Here is a 14,172-nt window from a genome sequence, read left to right as displayed (position 1 = left end):
TACCAAGTGACAGAACGAACAAGTCTCGCGGCTGGTGGTAAGCGACACACCTGTTACAGTGCCACTCAGAGTCAGAGCTTTAAATCGTAAAGATCTGAGAGGCATTGCCACTACGCCCGTCACTCTGAGACATAATAATTGACAAGTCCCATGTGCCTGTAATTCCATCAGCACCCTTACTTACCCTTCAAAACCGGAACACAGTATCGCTCACATTATGACTTGGCGGCAAAAATAAGTGAGGTGGCAGTACTTTCCTGGATAAGGTACTTTCTTCACAAGGAAGTCTACTGCTACAAAAAATTTTACTTACCAAGGAAAATGGGTAAATGTTCATAATAGTTGATATGTTGAATTTCGGCGATATGGATGCGGCGGGCCTCTTGGAAAATCTTCTCATCAGACCAGTGCGGATTTAGCTCTGCTAGATAGTCTGCGATGCGGTTATGCTCGCGCACTAGCACTATATGAAGCACTGTCAGCTGAGGGTTCTGGTTTGCTCGGAAGTCACCTAAGAATTAACATGGTCATCATAAAACACTCTTAGGTTTTGAAAACCTTATAACTCGACTACGATAACTTAGATGATACTTAAGGAAATTCAAATTGTAATAGAAATCACTTCTTAATAAAGTCTCGGCAAAGTTACAGTCAACGCAAATAAGAACTGAAAAAGGTCTTCACACATATGACTTTTGCTAGCAAGTATTTTATTTATCCGGTGACATTTTATCATCGTTTATTCTTAGAAATGCCTTTTCCTATTCTAGAACAAAAACGACTTTATTATCATTCCAAAACTTCGCAACTGTTTGCTCGTACTATAATGTTATTCTTAATTTACATACTTACATATTAAGTAATACATTATTCCTGCGAGTGTAAGTACGTGTAGCACGTGGATTCTCGATGAGAGTAAATAATCATAAATATGTATATCTCCAGGATCGTGTAGGAGTACTGTCCGCTCCAAGAGCAAAAAGCAAAGTCCTAATACAATGCTATTTTAAATTCAAGGATATTTAAGATCAACTCGATCTACGAATTGGAAAGGGAATTTTATTCAAATGTTGTTGAATGGAAGAGTGATTTGTGTGGGACACGAACCAGAATAAATATGCAATCTATAATAATTAAGGTTACAATAATAAGTAGCTAACCACGTCTGTTTGACTATTGACTATCTATTCTTTGTTTCATTATAAATTTATCCAATTACCATACTAGTTAAAACTTTACTTACCAACCAGATAGCAACGTTCGTTCGGAGTTTGTGCCAATTGGCACGCGAGCGTGATGTTGGGGTGCTGAGGAGGCCACTCCTGATCATTTCGCAGGTCCGTCAATAGGCGGCCCCCACTGCCAGCTCTGATCGGAGCTGCTTGGTCTTCGCTACTGCCGTATACCAGCGACAAATCCATGTACGCGGTCACAACTGTCAACTTTAATGAAAGAAACAGATTGGTTGGCATAACCAACGTAAATCTTATACATTTCCAACCTCAAGATTCATATTTTCATAGAGAAATTTTTAAAGAAATTCCAAATAGTGTAAGTTTTTTGTATTTATGCATTGGTATAGAATTAATATCAGTGACTTATTTAAGTGAATCTTTAATACTTCCATTTAATTTTGGAAATAAATGAAAATACAACCAAAGCAAAATTTGGCAAGATTTTTGAATAAACTAGTTAAATATGTCTAAATACATGAGATATTTGGGCTTTTGTGTGATTTATAGACAGAAAAATAACTGTACAATGTTATATTCGGTCGATCTTCTTTTTCAAATGCCATATCCCGTAAAGCTGCAGCGACGAATTTTTATTAATACATAATTGTTCTCACTGTCAATATTTTTGTCCATTTTATTGTAATACATGCGAATAATTCAATAAAACACTTGGAAAAACGTTTGTTTCGACATTTGATGTACTTTCCTTTGACAACCGTATCATGTACCTCATGTACTGCAAAATGTAACGTAACGTATTTTCGAGTCCTGTGTTTGACACAGACCAGTGTAATGCTATCTCTTTTGGCTTAAGACGGCACGCAAGAGTTAAACAAAGACAATAACATGCTTTTGTTTTCAATATCGAAATGCATCATATACCGTCTGATTCATAAAAGGTTCGGCACGAGTTGTTTTCCAAGTTTAAAATGAAATAACAAGTTTATTTATTGATAAAATTTTAATCTTTCTTAACAATATTGAGATCACAAGTTTGGCTTTTTTAAAATTATTTTTTTAAAACAATATCTGCAAGATGTCCCCCATTTTCATCTCTGCAAAGTAGGAGCCTTTTGATGAAATTTTCTTTCACTTTTTCTAACATTTCATTTGAAATGTTTTGAATTTCATCACGAATCTTCTGTTTTAATTCGGCCAGAGAGTTAAGTTGGTGACGAAAGATCCTTTCCTTCAAATATCCCCACAAGAAAAAGTCGGGGACAGACAGGTCGGGTGACCTTGCGGGCCAGTGGATGTCCCCGAACCTGGAAATCAGGCGCCCTGGGAATGCTTCCTTGAGAACAGCCATACTTTTTCGGGCTGTGTGCGGGGTTGCCCGTCTTGTCGAAACCAGATGTTCTGGAGCTGACGTCTGGCCAATTCCGGAAGAAAGAAGTTGGTCACCATAGTGGAATAATTTTCCGAATTGACGGTAACCGTGTTGCCATGCTCGTTTTCGAAAAATTAAGGGCCTATGACACCTTTCACTCCGATTGCGCACCAAACTGTTACCTTTTGGGGATGCAAGTGGTGTTGGTGTAATTCGTGCGGGTTGGTGTCGCTCCAGTACCTGAAGTTTTGCTTGTTCACGTAACCGGAAAGGCAAAAATGGGCTTCATCCGACATAAACAAATTATCCAGTAATTCAGGATTCTCAATAATTTGCTGCTGCATTAACTCACAAAATGCTTCCCTCTGAATTTTATCCCGCTCAGTAATTGCTTGGACGACTTGAAGCTTATAAGGATGAAATTTTAAATCCTCGTGGAGAATTGTCCGTAAAGTTCACTAAGTTCATAACCCAAGGGGTTAAAGAATGCCTAACTGCTGACCTTTGAAGGCTTTGGACAACGGCGTTCTGAACTCGAAGAATGTTTTCGGGCGTCCTTACTGGTTTTGCTCTAGTCTTTTTCTTCTTTCCTTTGACTGTCCCATTTTCATTGAACCCTTTTACCCAACGACGAATTGTTGGTGCTGTTGGAGCTTCCCCTCTACCCCTTTCATCTCCAAACTCTCTCCGAAATTTCCGCTGGGTGGTGGTCACGGACTCACTTTTGATAAAGGTCTTAACGGCAAACACTTTTTGGGGCGTCGTCCACATTTTGTGAATTGTTTTGATTATTAAACAAAACCGTAAAACCAAATCAGTTGAAAAATGTTTGTTCGCCATTTTTGTTGTCTTTGAATTTCGAATTTCGAATTCGGCATCAACAACTGATGACTAGTCTATGTGCATCAATTTTTAAAAAAGCCAAAATCGTTGACCGTCAAATGAACGCATGTTATCTCAATTTGAGTCACATGCAAATGTTTTATTTCATTTTAAAGTTGGAAAACAACTCGTGCCGACACCTTTATATGTCAACCATTGACTTTCAACATAACATGTCCTTTAGTTTCCATAGTCTAAGGATTGCTCCATGGTATTTGACCTTCTTAAATCAAATTTGAGTGACAAGAGTCCAAAGTTTCTAGTATTTAAGATTTTATTGTACCAATGTATTTTTACTTATTGTCCAACGAATCGACCACATTTTAGTTTCCATTAAAGACTTACCTAACTTTGTGCAAGGTATTCAATATGATTATTATTGTATTGTCTACTAACGATACTCACTTATTATTTAAAGTTTAAAGGCCCCAATATGGTACGACAACATGAATAATATACTATTTCTAAGGCAGTTTTGATATTTTTTGGTTGCTTTATAGCTAATAAGAAAAACATTACTAATAATGAAAAAAAAAGATTGTGAAACTTTCATTATCTAATGTTGCCACATGCCACAACAAAAAATTAAAAAGTTAGATTTTTAAATATAACATAATAACTTCACATAATATAAAACTGTTCATGGTTAATGTTTAACAGATTTCTATGGACTATTTTCATTGGTGGCGGTTTTGCTTTCACAATGTCTAGTGCACAGGTGATAAACGTTCCCGTTCACGTTTACACATAGCTAAATTTGCTCAAATAGTGTAGCCGGCGGATGAGGTAGTACACGAATAACGATACCTCGTCGTATGTAAAAACCGACCCCACCGCCGCGCGAGCTCTCTCAACCACGTCTCATTAATAGCCATAATATCGACGTCGTGTCGATCCATTGCAACTATAAATTCGTCATGGCGTGTACCTAATGAGCATTTTTATATACATTTAACAATCCTAACTCAAATTTTCGTTTTAAATTGTTTATAATTAACAATGAAATAAATTTTCGTAATGAGCAATTTATAGGTGACAATGAAATAATTATAGGCCGTCCTAGTTATTGTGAGATATTATAATATTAAGTCCATTCTGGTGTATAGGTATGTTTGTCCGAGTCTGTTTCCATTTTGCATGTTTAGTTTTGTATAAAAATAATTGTTGTGAAATGCATGTTGGTAATTAAATATGTGTATAAAAATGGAGTAGGTAGTGTGTGTGTATATATATATATATATATATATATATATATATATATATATATATATATAATAAAAATAATATGTAAAGTTTGTGTTTCTGTAGATTTGTAAGTAGCTGAACTAATAAATTTGTGCGAGTATAACAATAAAGGAATGTAAAATAAGGTAAGTGTCTCAAGGAGCACACTTTATACGACTTAAAACTGTTATAGCTATAAACAGTCTTAATATGATATTGATTTAGATAATAGTTATCTATATATGGTTTTGGAAAAAAGAAATTATTCTTATAGACTTATTTCACTCAAGTCAAAATTTTAACACCTTCTTAATACCAAACAACTTAAATAAGTGTAATCTCTCTTAAGATTTACTCTTACAGTCATTATTTTAAGTTCATCTGTAGAACAACTGATTATTTTTAGTAAAATTGTTCTATACACATCCAGTAAAGCCTATTAATACTCTAAAAACTAGTGTTCTTAAGTTTATTCTAGATATATTTAATTTATAGACATTCTGTAGTGTTTGTACTTATTGACAAACACGTTATAGCGCGTCTTCAGTAGATTGTATTTAAAAAAATACTACAATTAGGGTTTTTACTCTATTGGACGTTGTAAGAGTTCATGCAAAATGAATAAAGTAAAGAATATTAAAAGATCTAGTGGAAATGGTGAACCTTGGATATTAAGTCATTACATCACATCATTCGATACAATCAGCGTTGCCAATGCCAATTGTTCAAAATCTCCAAAAATCACGGTTAAAATCCTCAAATTTGGGGAGAGCAAAATTCATGTCCCCACAAATTTCACACATCTCGAATTTTCATTATTTATTAGAAATACATCGCTTAAAAATATAATAAAGAATTAAGAAACTCAGAATGTAATAATCTATTACGTTTGCTGTGAATGTAAACAGAATGTAAAAAGTAAATTAATTATAAAATTGGATGACCTTAAATCGTTTATTTATTTTAATAATAATAATAATAACGTACACACTCAACGTAAACCCTGTGTCGCGGGTGCTATGGACACACACGTAGACAACCACAAATTACACCCAAACTCACGAGAGAAATAAATGTAGGGCATGTATACAAATATTTCTCCCGACCCGGGAATCGAACCTGGGACCTCTGCATGGCAGTCCGGCATAGTAACCGTTCGGCCACGGAGGCAGTTATAATATTAATTAGATTCAACATTAATCTGTAATCAGTCTGACCAAAAAATCATTTTTCTTTGCCTTACAAAATTAAGTAAATTGATTATTTGTTGTGCATTTGGTGACACTATGTTAACGTTAGAAATAATCAATGAGTTTCGACCTATATTTAATATTTAAAGTTGACGAGTGGTAAATTGTGGTGTGGAAGTACCAACTCATCAATATCTGATTTCGTTTTGCTTCTTACCGGGGATCGGTCTAAGCGGGAGAAAGAATTGCGAACTCAACACGCACGGACTGGTAATTTCACAACCAAGATACAATTCAGAACCAAGTGCTCTAATAATAATTCTATTTAAGCTGCTTGTTAATAATACGAGGGATGTGCGATGTTGAAAAACACGTCGATATAGTCCATCACAGTGTTTCTAACAGTAACGATCAAACAAGCGATGCATCAGCAATTGATAGATTAAACAAAATGATAAAATGTTAGGATTGGCGCTATGTGAGGAAAATGTGGGGCATTTTCCTCACATAGCGCCAATCCCCACAAAATCCCCAATCTAGTTGAAACTCCCCACAATTTGGGGAATTCCCCACAAATTGCCAACGCTGGATACAATAGTCGTAATTCGCACTCGGGCCGGTCATGGCCGGCATTTGTTTGTTGACAAATAAATAAGCATTGTGAAATAGTTCCGTGTTGTGAAATGATAAAAACAATTGAAATGAGCACGTAAACTACTGTACTTCAATGTTGTGTATGTGTATTGTGTCGTCTATCAATAGAATACAGTGAAATCATTGTGTGAAATGCGGTTGGCGTGAAGAAATAACCTCAAATTTGTAATGAAAATTTTATTTCTTCCAACATAAGTTAGGTATGTCATTAAAATATTCCTTGTATTTATATGATAGGGAATTTATCCACCTTTCTAGTCATATATACACATTCCATATAATTATACAGAATAACGTTTTTTTGCGACAAATTGGATTTTTTCAATTGTTTTTTTGACCTAGTGTTTTGAAAAGTTTTTTATTGCGTAATACGCTCAATACTTTATAAAGGTTTTGTAATACTGTCAAAAGAAAAAATCGCTTAGAAACATCGCGTTTTGTAGACAATCATAAAAACTTCATAGGAGTGTAAGTTCTTCTACAAGGTCAAGTCAAGGACAAAATACGCCCAACTGTGTTTTGAAAAAGCTTTATATTCTTATCGCCATTTTTATTTTTAAAGAATGACTATGAAGTAGCCGAGAAAAATTTATTTTCTTTTTAAAAAGTAAATCTAAGTTGAAATTAGCTTGAAAAAGCCTAGAACTTCTTGGAAATGGTTTGTTATGTGAGTTATTTTGTATATTTAAGCTTTCTATAAATATTTAAAACCGAAAATCGATAACTGTATCTTTATTAAGTTTATATTTAATACATAAGTATTTAAAATTTAGCGAGCGCATTACTTTTGTGGCAGGTTTTACATAACTTTTCACAATGTATTTAAAGTCGCACGTCAATTTGCCCTTTCTAACCGATTAAGGATTGCGCGAAAAAGTCAGAAATATTATATCTAATTTCGCCATGTTGCAATTTTGATAGTTTATATTTTGTAAGCCATTTAACTTGAAATCTATTAGTATTAAGAGAATTGCGTCTTATGTTTATAACGCTTTAGTATTTTGGTTTTAAAATAGCAATTCTAAGAAAACTATCATAGACTATAAATTATCTAAAAACTACTAACTGTCTACAAGACTAAATAAAAACTATCTACATTCTACAAATGGTCACATGTCTACATTCAATGGTACATTCTACAAGGAATCACTCTTAACACTACCTAGAGATAGTTTCTCAAAGCACTCTTGTGATCTACTAATAAAGTTGTGCCCACTTTTACTTTAAATTATCTAGAAACCTTCTTCGAGATATCTTGAGGGAATTAGAACTCTTAAAATATTCAATCGAATTAAATTCTATTAGATATCTTTTAGTATATATTTAGATATGGGTGTGCTGCTTGGGGTATATAATGTGAAAATAGTTTTTGAATATTTTGTGAAAAAGTCACTGCCGCACTCGTGACAATACATTAAAAATAGACAACAATACACCAAAAACAGAACATATAAAAATAACTAGGAAATAAATATGTAGGAAATGAAACTATTTTTCCGGATTTAAATCGCGTATATTTGTTTTTTCAAACAAACCAAACAAAATAAACTTAAAAAATATGATTAAGACATATTATAGTCCGGTCTCTGTAGTCGGTGAACAAACAACTTCTGGACCAAAAACCTTCACCAAGTCCGCTTCACAACCTCCACTGCTGCCGACCGGCTGCTTGTCTCGCGCGGTAGAATAAACGCCGGTTTATTGGAGGCTCACTCCATTGATATAGAAGGGCCTGGGACGACGCACGCGCGCTACGGCGCGCCATTCGCACGGCGAGCGGTCGCGGCCGCGCGCCCGCTCCGCGCCGCGGGGCGCCTACGCGTATGCAGCTGACCAACTCACGCTCGTCCAGCTGCATGCCCAGCTTGGCGGCGCAGGCTAGCGCAACGTGGATCGGATTTTCCCCATTCTCTTCTGCAACACCGCTAAGTTCGATCTCGTTCAGGAGCAGCTCCTGGTTTTCTTTTCTTTTATGTCATGCTGAAGTCTCTCAACATTAATTTCGAACGCCAGGATGACCTTCGCGACTCCGGGGTGAGTTCCGGCCCCACTCGATCGTGCATCCAATAGTGCTTGAACCGTCTCCTCCACCTTATCCAGACGGTTCTCTCAGGAGCGCACTGTCGATCTTAGCTCGAATAGATCTTGTCGTAATCCTTTTAGCTCCTCCCTAGTCCGGCACATTTCCAGGCGGAAAGCGCGGAGCTCGTATGCGAGATTTGTCTCCTGCGAAATTTCCTCAGTATCGGATAGCCGTAGCGACTCAGGACAGACACGACAGACATCCGCGCCTTTCGGAGGGTCTTGAGTTTTGACAGGAGTGTTGTCATGGTTACTCCTAGGCAACCTGGTCTTACAATCCGGGCAGGCCCACGATGACGGTACGGTGCTATTTTTTTTAACTCCTACTCCTATGCGATCCCTGTCCCACACGCACTGCACTTATGCCACTATATCGAACGCAAATGTTTTTTTTATAAACGTTAGACAGCGGACTCGCTAATGAGTACGGTTAAGATCCGCGAGGGGTCACTGCACTTAATTGAGTTAAGACAAATGCTTTTTGGGTGTTTTTGGCGGTGTTTAATTTTTTTTTTGTCTTTGAGGTACCTTATACGTTTAATAAATAACGGTGATGATATATATTATCGATGTTAAATTGGTTTTAATTTCGTAATTCGCTATACTTTTTACACACTCGTAATATTACACAGACACTGACACCGTGACGTTTCTTTCTATATGGTTATTATGTGAGATAGGATCTGTTTATTATTTTTAATCAGAAAAAACGAGTGAGACACAAAACTGCAAGTAGCAACACAGACGTCCGTGACGTCACTCTTCAATATGAGACACAGAAGCCTCTAAATTAGTTTATTTTAGCTACTTTCACAGTTTAATACGGTTTAATGACATTCGGTATGTTGCCTCGGACAAATGTCGTTGAATTTTTATTATATGCGAGTACAAGCATACTATTAAGACAATGTACAAAGTGGGCCCCTGAGAGACTTTGACAAACGGATGTGAAATGAGAGTGAAGTTTGTGATTATATTAGTTCCTTGAAGTACTTATATGTATAAGTTATTTATATGTTACTATGTACATTACTTGGGGTTACTTCCACAACACACACATATCTATTATATGTAAATGTGTAATAAATAATTTAATTACTATCGTAATTACTGACATTTTTATTAACGCAACTGGCAAAACAAAATGTATCTATATTTTTGGTAACATTGTATTTGTGAATAATTTGTTTTAATTTGATTTTGGTTTGGTTCGTGATATGTTTTGCAATTTGTTATTTGTATCTTATGATTGAATTCTTTTCAGTCTTTTTTCTTCCGTTTCTTTTCTTTTTCGCTTGTGGCGTCATTTATAATAATTGTTAGCTAATTATACTGTAACTGTCGATATATTTATATAATTATTTAAAATATATAGAATGTAATTTAAAATGAAATGAATCCTAGTAATTTAAATGAGTACTTCAGTTGTTCACTTCCTACACGTGTGCCATATTGTTCGATAGTGTAGGGATAACTAGACTTATAAATATCCGGCTGTCTTTTTTGAAACAGACAGAAAAAGCGTTTCACGGTCGGGAAGTAAACTACTCCAGTTCTCCTTCATATTGTGAAAGTTGTTGTGAGTGAGGAACTATTATACTCGGTGAGTACCTGCGGATATTATACTAATATACTCGTTAGGAATTATGCTATATCTCTGCTATGTATGTCATTGGATGTTTTGCCAAATTATTTATAAAATATAGGAATTACATAATAACCCTTGTTCGCCGTTATACTCGATATGATGCCAATAGACATGTGTAATAGACATTACATTTATATTTACTAAATTATATCTAACATGCCTTGTTTAATGTTCTGCCGACCAAGTTACTCAACTAATAAATTATCTTTATACCTAATGCTGAACTGTTTCATTTACATAATAAACTTATTATTTCGGACTGATTAATTGTATCGTAATTAGAAAGTTTTTTTTTTTTATATAAATGACCGGACAAACAAGTCGTGTGAACTGGCGGTTAGCGATCCACCTGTCCATAACAGTAAATTACGTTTATCTTTAAATTACCCCAGTAACTTAACCTAATTAAAATACCCCTATGCTTCCTTATCCAATGCCTTTCGAAAGGGTAATCAGACTTATCCCTAATGACCTCCAGCATGCCGTCGATACTGTCTCGAATCCGTCGAAATATGGAAGCTGTTCGTTTTCTGATGCCAGTCAAATAAATGTATTCAGTAGTCAAATAAATGTATTTTCTTTCTTTCTATTGCTCTCATAAGTTTAAAGAAACTAATATTCTTACACTTGTTTTAGATGAAAATTTAATTTACGAATGAATCAATCATAAACGTGGTACATACAATCTAAATACAAGGAGCATATATAAAATGGATATTCTTGACAATCGTCTTTACACAATCACTAATTAATTTGAGGAGAATTTATACGCTATTTTAAGTAGTAAATAAGCTTCCTGTATTATTATATAATATTCAACGTTACCTATTATTATATAACATTCAAATGCCATTTATTCAGTTTAAGATAATTGTGAACTAAAACATTATACAAAAGGTTTTGTACAACTACTGCATGGTTGGATGACTAAAATTCATGGGAAAATCTATATTTTAAAATATACTTTGTAAATGACAAACGCAAACAAATATCTTTTTTTCTTACTGGGTCTTCTCGGGCGAATCTGCCTTACAAAGGAGTAGTAATCTGCCACCGTTAGCTGAAAGGGCGCTTGTGAAAAAAAACTCAAAACGACGAAAATGATGTTTGAAGAAATTTCATGAAAAAATATTTGCTGTTTCCAAACGAAAAAATGTAGACACTTTCTGAAAACGCAGTATGATAAACCTATGTTATACGCAAAATATGGAATTAAAGTATTTTATTATTTATGCTTCATTATTTAATTACTACCCTTTTTCATTTACAACTTAGTAAAAAAGTATTATGTAACCACTTATTCCTTTTCAGTTTAGTATAATTACAACACTATTGTTAACGTTAATGTATTATGTAGATGAAATGGCAGTATGTGGTTACAATGTCTTTTCAATGTCGTAACTTGACATTTTCAAAATTTTTATTCTTAAATTAAAGGTAACATTTCTATTTTATTTTAAATTTATATTGGTCATTGTATAACCGTCATCTGGGAAATAAACATTTTTCAATAACTACATAAAGTAGAGCTTTAACTGAAGAAACGTTAAATGTGACTTGCGTCTTTTCATTTACTTGAATGAAAGGAATGTGTAGTTCAAACGAAATGGCGTGTATATTATTATGCAGTTACGCCTTTTCAGCAATTTGTTTCGTAAATGCGTCCATTTAACTTAGTTTGACCATAAAACCGTTTCTCTTACGTTAACTTCATACCTAATCCACTTAGGAATAATCTAAGTACAGAGTACTAAAAAACCGACCTCAAAAATTCGTGGTATTATTTGCCAGGTTTTATTAAAATTTTTATTGAGTTGATATTCATTTTTTTTGTGAAATTACTCTACTAGTTTGTTATAATTATTAATACAAAGATAGAACACTCAGAAAAAATTCCTTCGATCCGGCCGGATTCCAACCGACGTCTTTTAGCATACCGTGTCAGACGCCATACCAACTAAGCCATGGAACGAACCAGCGGATCTCACGAATTTTTCTATGCGCTTGCGTCGTGTCTTTGTATTTGGTTTTTCAACGACTTTTTATTGAAATTGTTTACCGGAATGTCCGCGAAACCGGATTCATCTCATAGTTTAGCACCATTAGAGGTGGAGTATTTTCTTCAAATTTAAATGGAACCATAACCGAGGTGGCCCTTTCCAAAAAAAAAAAAATCATCAAAATCGGTTCACAAATCCCGAGAGCTATTGCATAACGTATATACAAAAAACATACAGTTGAATTGAGAACCTCTTCTCTTCTCTCTCCTCCTTTTTATGAAGTCGGTTAAAAATCGGTTCACAAATGAGTTATCGCGTATACATACAAAAAAACATAAAGTCGAATTGAGACCCTCCTCCTTTTTTTAAAGTCGGTTAAAAAATAAAAATAGTGGCAGATTCGTCTTTTTTTGTTGATCACGGCAGTACATTTATCATTTTTTTTAAAGTGTCACATGCGCCCTTTCAACTAACAGCAGCAGTAATGTTTAATCAATGGAACAAATCAACTGAACGAACTATTGAGATTTCATGTGTGGAATTTGATCAGTTTGTCGTCTTATGTGTATACAGGCCCCCCTCTGCTAATTTTAATGAGTTTGAATTACTTATGGAAGACAGTTTAAAGCGGATTTTTCCAACCAAAAAAAACGTAGTAATATGTGGAGATTTCAATGTAAACCTGTTGGAAAACTGTTCTACTTCTATAAGACTCATTAATTTATTTCAAAGTTTTAACTTGATTAATCTTTTTTTAGAACCAACTCGCATTACTGCCTCCTCTTCTACTTGTATTGATAACATCTTTTGTAACACAGACGCAGTGTCTAAATCAATAATAAATTGCTTAAGATCCGACCATAGTGGCCAATTGGCTTATTTTGATTGTAAAATGAGCAAGAAGGTAGACCAATTTCTCTGGAGACCGATTACCACAGAACGAATAATTAGATTTCAAAACAATATCGGCAATAGTTTAAATTCCCTATCCCATATACCGGAGGATCCAAATACTTTATATAACACGATATTTTGGTTTAATTAAAAATGAATTTGACAATATATTTAAATCGAAAACATTAACTTGCCATAGAGAGACTAAATTCAACGACTGGGCAACAGTAGGTATTAATAAGAGTAGGTCTCGTTTGTATGAGCTACATGCTATGAAAACTTATAATACTAATTCCAATTTCATAGAATATGTTAGAATTTATTCGAAAATATTTAAAAAAGTTTGTGTAGCTGCTAAGGTTAAGTTTCACAGCGACAAAATTAGACAATCGATAAATAAATCTAAAACCACTTGGAGCATAATAAATAAAGAGTCAGGCAGGGTTAAACTACACGATAGAGATATAGTTTTAGAATTAGACAGCAAACTTATAAAATCTAAAGATAAAGTAGCCCAAGCTTTTGAATCGTTCTTTTCGGAAATTGCTGTGAACACTACAAAATCATTAAATTCCTCCCCTTCACTTGCTATTGATCTCCTAAAGGAAAATGTTAACGTTTGTGGCAGTTTATTTAATTTTCGTCATGTTAATCCACAAGACATCATAAAAGCTTTTAAGTCAATACATGTTAAAAAAACTGAAAATTTCTGGGGCATATCAACTAAAGTTATAGACTCAGTTATTAATCTCATTTCCCCACAGTTAGCTGTAGCTTTCAATAGGTGCGTTGACGAAGGTGTTTTTCCCGATTTAAAGAAATACAGCAAGGTTATTCCCTTATTCAAAAGCGGTAGGAAAGTTGATCCTAGCAACTATAGGCCCATTTCAATTTTACCAGCTTTAAGTAAAATATTCGAAAAGGTTATGCTAACTCAACTACTGTCTTATTTCGGTAGGAATCATATTTTTCATAGTGAACAATACGGGTTTACTAGTGGTAGATCGACTAGCGATGCGGGGGTAGCGTTACT

At 34.6% G+C, this 14,172-nt stretch overlaps 1 protein-coding gene across 1 annotated transcript in view; it reads right to left on the bottom strand.

The window, feature by feature from the left end:
* Positions 1-313: 313 nt before the first annotated feature.
* Positions 314-14,172, bottom strand: part of LOC113238053 (peroxidase-like) — a gene marked incomplete at both ends in the record, with an annotated part of 24,970 nt that continues 11,111 nt past the window's right edge. Inside the window, 2 exons of the mRNA XM_026474775.1 lie at positions 314-511; positions 1,244-1,442. Of these exons, the coding sequence (XP_026330560.1) occupies positions 314-511; positions 1,244-1,442 (397 nt within the window). The remainder of the gene's footprint in view (positions 512-1,243; positions 1,443-14,172) is intronic.

This window comes from Hyposmocoma kahamanoa, unplaced genomic scaffold (genome assembly GCF_003589595.1).
Source record: "Hyposmocoma kahamanoa isolate Upper Pololo Valley unplaced genomic scaffold, ASM358959v1 94099, whole genome shotgun sequence".
In the NCBI taxonomy this organism is placed as follows: domain Eukaryota; kingdom Metazoa; phylum Arthropoda; class Insecta; order Lepidoptera; family Cosmopterigidae; genus Hyposmocoma; species Hyposmocoma kahamanoa.
This window is presented reverse-complemented; position numbering and strand designations above follow the sequence as displayed.